General features: G+C 35.2%; 1 protein-coding gene across 1 annotated transcript; it reads left to right on the top strand.

Annotated features, from left to right (window-relative positions):
- Positions 1-4,137: 4,137 nt before the first annotated feature.
- On the top strand, positions 4,138-5,948 carry LOC112020183 (protein JINGUBANG). The gene has a single exon (XM_024052738.2). The coding sequence runs from the start codon at positions 4,275-4,277 to the stop codon at positions 5,514-5,516; it is 1,242 nt and encodes a 413-aa protein (XP_023908506.1). The 5' UTR covers positions 4,138-4,274; the 3' UTR covers positions 5,517-5,948.
- The last annotated feature ends 2,565 nt before the right edge of the window (positions 5,949-8,513 follow it).

Raw genomic sequence — 8,513 nt, forward strand, 5'->3', positions numbered from 1 at the left:
AATCTGATTTGACACACTCATAATTTTGTTTTCATGAAACAATTTAGGGTTTCAATTGGGTTGGATTTCTATTGGTTTATTATTTTAAGGAACTTCTTAAAGATAAGAGAAAGAATGAAAACCCATTCATATTTTTTCTTAAAAAAAAATCAATTAGCATTCTACAATTTTCAAGACTTTTTTTGCACAAATTTGGGGCCTTTTGTTATGTAATGGGGATCAATATCCTTTTCATTTTTTTTCTTTTTTTGGGGGGGGGGGGGGTGTTTAGGTCTAGAGCCAGCCCAACATTATCACTTAATTCAATTGAGTCTATGAATCTCACATGCACATCAGTCGGCTTGGTCAATTTTTGAGTATTTTTTGCACTGAGTCAATGAGGTCAAAATCCCAAACCATTAAGCTTACAAGGGCAGTTAAGGGAGGTGAGAAGATAAAAGTTACTAGGTATTTAGGTTTAATCAAAATAATGATATTTTGATTTTTCTCCTTAAACCTTTGTTGATGCTCATTTTGGGAGCCCAGTAAAAGGAAGAAGCCCAGAAACATAGGCAAAAAAGAGTTAGTAAGTGGATAGAAAAACTATTAAGCCCAATTGGCAGCAATAATGGATCATAGGCTCATAAAATAAACAAATGGGTCTTGAGGAAGCAAACGGGCCTAAAGGAGCCTGGAGAGAGAGAAGTAGCAAACCCATGGGCAGTATATGATGTAGAAAAGTGAGAATGGGCCACAACATGCCCGAAGTAATGCAAGCAAAGAAAGTAAGGAGATGATGAAAAGTCCATGAGCCCCAAGGATGAAGGATAAGGTAATTAGGCCAAGGAAGCTCAAAGGAGTTAGTAAAGCCCATAAGAACGCATAATTAGAAAAAAAGGGTCGAGAATGCCCAAGGAAAGCAAATGAGCCAAGGATGCCTAAGAGAAAATAAATGAGATACAGGAGCCTGCAAGCAATGTAATAAAAAGTCCAATGATCATACTAAGTCATTGAGAGAAGAATAAGCAACAGGCTTAAAAAGGCCCAGCAGGCTTAGGTTAAATAACACCACAACAAAAATGGTAGAGTAGTACGACAGGAAATGGTAGCAAGATTGCAGAAAGGAGCAAAAGAGTAGGCTGAAGGAAGAAAAACCCACAATCAAGCAAAGCCTAGTCCTTAAAGGGAGTAGGCCATAAAGAATGGGAAATCAGAATAATAGATTATGCCACAAGAAGTCAAGGATGGGCCGCAGAATGTGCAGACGAGCCTTCAGACCATAGCAAACGCGTGAGCAGCGGGCAGGATTTGGACACACACAGAAGTGGAGTACGCGCAAGGTTCAGACGTCACCAGCCTGTACCTAGCCAATATAAGAAGTGGTAGGTCATGTGTCAGAAGTAAGAGGGCATGGTTTGGCGGTAGGGAGAGGGGAAAACCTATTCTGGGGTTCCTGCTCAGGCTCTTTTGGGGGAAATGTCCTGCTGGGATGACATATCGCCTAAAAGAAGTAAGGATGAGTTGGAACTACTAGGTGTATGCCATGAGGGATAAGGAGAGAGAGAGCACCCACACTGTAGCAGGTAAGAATGCCACGATAAACAAACAAACAAAATAGTCTTCTTTGTCTGGTGATGGGGAGTGGCACAGCCAGCACAGGTAAGTGGTGGTGGCTGGGCAATTGACAAACTAGTGGTGGTCGACAAGGACACAAAGACCAGACAAAGGTAGTTAAAGACTAAAATAGTAAAAACCAGTCACGACAGACATTATATAAAAGACTCTTGCTGTGCACAGCAAGGGGGATGACGATCTCGGTAATAGTAACCTTTAGGAGAGAATCACAACATATAAGCAAGCGCTGAGAAAGAAAAAGGAAAAAAGAAAAGAAGAATTAGAAAAAACGAAAAAAAAAACAGAGAGTATAGAATGACAGACATGCACCAATTGGTTAATCCCCTCTCTCCCTCTAAAGCCTTGTTCTTTCTTAAAAAGGTAAAGGATTCTTCTGGGCACAAATCATTTAGGCCATTTCCCTTAAACCAATTAATTTCTTTATGGGGGAGATTATTCACGTTGAGGAAATGACTCCTTTCTTTGTTTCGGCCTTGTAATATAATTTGGCATGGTAGACTGATATTTCCCTCTTTGATTCAACAAACTCATTACTATTTCTTCCTCACTTATTTATGCTATTTTATGTACAGAGCACTTCTTGTTGCTTCCCTTTATTTATTTTGTCAAAGTAGTGAACGCATTTCTTTTGCTATCTTTATTATATCTGCTTGCCATAACTTTCTCATAGCAGCTCTACCTGTCATGGGCATGTGACCAAAGTTTTGGCAAATAGAGTGTAGTTTGTGCACAAGCTAGACCAAGGTGGGTTACAATTGGATCTGTTCCAACTCTCTTATCTAGAACACTTGGGCCAAGTACAGCAGAAGACAGCCCAACCCAACATTACAAAAAGGCCCACCACAACCTTCCCTGCCACAAACGATAACATTTCACATAGAATAGTTAATTTTTTTTTATGTCTACTTTCACAGTTTAAAATGTAGACATTTACATATTAATTGTGAATACTGATATAAAATAGTAAATACGAATCAACAAGTGTAAAGGGATGTTTTATCATTATTGTATTAGTTTGTATAATAATGAAAGCAAATGAATTTTATAATGCAGCAAAGGCCAGTTATGGTGTAAGTCTTGAGACAGACACGCTAAAAGACCCATTTAAGTCTAATCAAAATCCTTAATTTTGTTCTTGGTTTGATTAGTAAGGCTCACCCAAATCAAATCTTCCCAAAAAGGGTATTTTATGTGGATCATGAGTAAAATATATGAGTGCAAGAGATACTCAAAGATAAGCTGCATGTTTGTGACGTTTGTCGTCCAATAGTAGTTGAAACAGGAAAGTTTTTAAATTTTTTTTTAAAATTTTTAAATTTTTAAATTTTTTTTACGTTTGATCGTAGTATATATATTGATTACATACAAAATATCCCATGCCAGGTGCCAATTCTATAAATGCTTGCTTTTGATATCCTAGACTGTCCTTTTCTTGTACCTTCTTATCCGAAAATCAAAGCCGTCGGAATCAATCATATATAGCTCTGAATTTTTTTAATCAATTTCAGTGTTTGTTTAGCACAACAATACAAGTTTTATTTTGGGTGACTACTCAGAACTTTTTGTTCTTGTTAGGCACTGGATTACTGGGTGACAAGACTACTTGCGTAATTGTTATAATTTTTCAATCAATAAAATTAAGGATGTAATACATATGTATATATATATATATATAGAGGTCAATAGTAAGAAAGTGAGATGTGAGATTCGAGCCACATATACAAAACTTCAAAAAGAATGCTATTGCTAAGAATTAATAATGATATGTGCTATTGAAATAACTAAGAACAAGCTTGAATATTTATTTAAACCTTTCATAAAATAAAGATTTCTTTAGTGGATAGCATTATTTATATATATATTTTTACTGAATATGTATTTATATAAATTTTATATGAATAGTTAATATACATTATTTGCACATACTCTCTTTTGTATTGTTAATTTCACATCCAGCTGTCAGATATTTTACTTTTATAATATAGTTGTGGACCAGCTTGCTATGCTCGGAAATTTGGCTGATACTTTACTGTGGAAATATAGACAAAATGTTTACTGTGCCCTCCTTTTGTTATTATTGTTATTATATGTGTGTCGGGGATATAGTGTGACCCCTAGAATTTGAATTTGCATCAGATATTATTTTAGTGCCAAAATTTTGAAATTTTAAACCTAGTAATTAAGTTAGTCATTCCGTAGAAATATTATTATAATTTTTGCTTATGGATGAACTATCTTGATATATTTACAAATTTTTGAAGATTAAAAAAAAGGAATTTTCAAATTTCAGAAACTAAAATAGAGCTTAACCCAAAATTTTAGAACCAGTAAATATTTTCACCCTTTTTTTTGTTTTCCATTTTCCTTACCTATTCTCCCACTTATCCACGCCTCCCCCATTCCCTAGAATAATCAGGTTTTGTGTACATCTACACCTACCTATATTACTATTAGAATAGTTGAAAATTGAAAGTTGAAAGTTAAAACTGGGCCATTCACCATTCTCGCACCTCACTTTATGCCAAACACTATCCTATAATTCAACTGTATACCTTTTGCTCACCACTCCTCCAAAATAAAGAACAAAAAAGAAAAAAGTTCCTCCAATTCTGTCTCTCTACTATATATTTAACAATTCCTTCATTTCCTTTCTCTATGACATGGGAATCATGGCATGCCAACAATCTGAGTCTAACCACTCAAACAATGAGTCTCAATCTGAGTCCAACCACTATCAACTAGAGTTAAAGTCCCTTCTTTCTCAGCCAAGCCTCCAATCAGTTCCTTCACTCACCTCACAATCCCAACAACACTGTTTTTCCAACATAAACCACTACTGCCTCACCACTCTCAAAGGCCAAACCTCTTACATATCCTCTCTCACCCTAGCTGGGAAATTCTTCTATGCAGGCTCTTCTGACAGAGAAATCAGGTCATGGAAACGCAACCCTTTTGACTCTGATCAATTAGACCAAGAAAGTTCAACAAACAACTTTGTAGTTGCTGGGAAAGGTGCCGTGAAGTCCCTAGTGGTACAAGCTGACAAACTCTATAGTGCTCATCAAGACCATAAAATCCGGGTATGGAAAATCAATAACCATGAACAACTTGATGATCACCAAAAGTACACGCACTTGGCTACACTCCCAACACTTGGTGACCGTGCTTTTAAGCTCCTGATGCCTAAGAACCAGGTTCAGATTCGAAGGCACAAGAGTTGCACTTGGGTACACCATGTTGATGCTGTGTCTTCACTTGCTTTGTCTCAGGATGAGTCACTTCTCTACTCCGTTTCATGGGATAGGACACTCAAGATTTGGCGAACATCGGACTTTAAGTGCTTAGAATCCGTGACAAACGCACATGATGACGCAATAAACGCACTGGCAATAGCCGATGATGGACATGTTTATACTGGCTCAGCTGACAAGAAAATCAAGGTGTGGAAGAAAAACCCTGGTGAGAAACATCGTTTAGTTGCCACACTTATCAAACACAAATCTGGGGTCAATGCATTGGCTCTAAGCAGCGATGGGTCTTTGTTGTACTCTGGTGCATGTGACAGATCCATAGTGGTATGGGAGAAGAGTAGCAGTGATGGTGGTGGTGGCAACATGGATGTTATGGGTGCGCTTAGAGGTCACACTAGCTCCATTTTGTGCTTGGCTGTTGTGTCTGATTTGGTTTGTAGTGGTTCAGCTGATAGAAGTGTTAGGATTTGGAGAGGTGTTGATAGAAACTACGGTTGTGTGGCAGTGTTGGAAGGGCATACAGGTCCAGTCAAGTGCTTGACTGCAGCAATTGACAATTGCAACACATCTGATACAGCAGCTTACCTTGTTTACAGCGGTGGTTTGGACTGTGACATTAAAGTTTGGCAGGTTTTAGTTCCTGTTCTTTAGTGGACAAATCCTTTTATTTTTTGGTAAACGAGGAAATAGAGCCCGCAGTGAAGTTATTGTCCCCAACTCACTTAAACCCTACTTATGAATGACATGGAATTATCCGGGCAATAGTGTGACTCGCTACTACTTGAAGAAGAAGTAACTTCGGATTCTTGATAAGTTACAAGTTCTTTCTACTACTGGGCCATCTCCGTGGTTGGTCTTTAGTGGACAAATCCTTTTTTTCTTCTAGCCGGGGTTATGTACATAGTGCAAAAAGATTGTGTTGTACTTATTCTTTTTTCTTCTACTTTTCCCGTATCTTTTTGTTCCTCTATTTTATTTTCAGACTCTTTCCTTCCTTGGATGGCATGGATTGTATTGGTCTACTATACATGTAAGTTTAAAGCTAATGGCCCATGATGGAGCTAGTTAATTTTCTTTGTCAAAGTGCCTCTTTTTTTAATGTATAATAACTTATTAACTAATGGACACTTAATTAAGGGAAAAACCTAATAAACTACGATGAGCTTTTACACTGTTTACTAATCAGTTGCTCAAAATTCGGGCAGCTGCTACTTTAATAGCAACATGTTGTTTCACTTTGTCTTTCTAGATCAATAACACCTATAATTTCTTTATCATATATAATTAAGAAATCATTATGGAAGCTTTCTTTAACCAGAGGGAGACAGGGGGTGCACTATTTGCCTACTCACGTAGACATAGACTTTCACACCTTACCTCGGTGTATGGTGTTGACGAATTTATGCCATTGTGTTCTTTATTTTTCTACAAGGATTAGTTGGATGATGGGACTCAATGAGATAGCGGGCAATGAGGTCTTGGATCAGTAAAGTTCACATTCAATATCTTCCATTTTCTAAAATTTGTCCACATTCTCAATATTTATTTTATCCTAAAGTTGGATTTCTTAGATCATCACTACAATAAATGCCCTAAAATAAGCTATATAAACAAAATAATTGACAGAACAACTAATTTTCAAAAGAAGACTACTGTTTCCTTACAGGGACAGCTACACAAAAACAATTTCCCTCAAAATATAACGAGATAAATGAAGTGTTACATACGCAACATTTTTATAACAAATTATAGGTGATAAATTATTATTGGTTCTAATTTGAATCCTTAACTTAAATTACTTTTTTCCCACTCATAACAACTAAAAACAATTTACCACTTAAAATTTGTTGTGAAAATGTTATAAAAATATTGTAAACAAAGCATTTTTCATGAGATAAAGGATAGGTTTGCTATTATTGTAGGAGTTAAAGTTTTAACTATAGAGTACCTCTTGGAGTTTATCTACCCTGAAACTATAGAGTACCCTCTTGGGTCATTGGCCAATCACAACGGGGGCAATTTTATGGGCTTAGTGCGATGTGGTGCGACTTAGTCGGTGATGGAAAATAATAACAGGAGTGATGGTGTTGGCTTGAGGGACAATCAAAGGTGACAATATCAACCAAGAATCGATGAGAAAGGGAATGAATCAACAATGGGAGGAGAAGGTATTTTATATCAAATCATACTATATTAGCGGTATCAAAATTCAATAAGTGTGAGATATGTTAGTAAAAAATAACCATTCCACTAACAAATGAAAGACATGTATTAGTAGGTAATTATTTTTATACACACATCTCTCATTTATTGAGTTTTGATATGGATGACATGATATCATTTGATACAAAATACGATTGCCTTATATACACATACATGTCAAGCAATCAATGATCGATTAGTTTTGAAAACCCATGGTTGAAAATCGAACTATATATTCACGTCGATTTAAGGGAACTAGAAAAAACCACCAAAGCCAATCAGCTTGATCGGTGTGGTTTCAGCTGATTTTGTCAATGCCAATTAGCAAAATGAATACCCCTGTTAAAAAGAGCTTTGCTTTTTAGAGTGCTTGGAAAACTATATTGATGAAGTCTGTTGTGAACTGAGATAATTGAAAGATAATGTAATCAATTCGAAATGATCAATCTCCTGAACTTGAGAGAAGAAATAGACATTTTTAGTTAATTTTTTGCTTGCTTCATTCATAATTCCTCTGTATATAAATACTAGTAAGGAGATAAGCTTTATCACAACCAAGTCCTAAAACATAGGATCCAAACTCCTACTTAAATTTAAATACAAATTGAAATTAAATCCTAATCCTCAACCTAATCTACTGCATAATTTTATTAGAATTCTATTCAAATTCAAACTTCTTCAACGACTTCAGAATTATTTGCCATTTGGCCTTGGGACACAACAAAGTGTTTTGAAATCCTTACTTCTATTTGGTAAAAAAAAAAAAAAAAAAATGCTCTTAAGAGTGACAAATGACAAAAGAGACATAATAAAAGTGAATTATACTTTCATTCATGATTCCATTTAGTTCGATTAGTGGTTTTTATTTCATTATCATTATCATCATCGTCATTATTATTATTATTATTATTATTGTTACCTCTCTCTCTTTCCAGAAATATTTATTTCAATTCAAATTTCTATTAAAAGCTAGAATAGTCTCATTTTCTCTTCTATAGCTGCACCTTTTCTATGTACAATTATACTTGTACCAACTTTGAATAAATAAGCTTTTAGATAGAAGTCAATCTAAACAAGACCTATTTTCTCAACTTTAAGAGGGCCCCTAAAGCTCTTTAGCAAAATTTCTAAATGTGTGGTAATTTTGAAGTAGGAATCAAAGCTTTATTAGCCGTAGAATTTTTACAATAAAAAGTTTTAACATAATTTGGCAAACAACAATGATAAAATATGGTAATAAAAAAAGATTTTAAAATGTGAGAAATGACCAAATATGACATAATATAAGTATTACTCCGTTTTTACATACTTTTTAAACTCAGCCAGTTCAACTAATGACCAATTAATGTTTATTTATTTAATAATAACAATAATGATTTTTTTTTTCATTATCATTATTTAGTCTCTCTCTTAAATTAGTGTCATTTTAAAATGAGCATTTATAAA

The sequence above is a fragment of the Quercus suber genome, unplaced genomic scaffold (genome assembly GCF_002906115.3).
Source record: "Quercus suber isolate HL8 unplaced genomic scaffold, Cork oak 2.0 scaffold_514, whole genome shotgun sequence".
Classification (NCBI taxonomy): domain Eukaryota; kingdom Viridiplantae; phylum Streptophyta; class Magnoliopsida; order Fagales; family Fagaceae; genus Quercus; species Quercus suber.

What these genes read in the sequence shown, in the direction of transcription:
- LOC112020183 (XM_024052738.2), top strand. Translation starts at nt 4,275, where the DNA reads ATGGGAATCATGGCATGCCAACAATCTGAGTCTAACCACTCAAACAAT.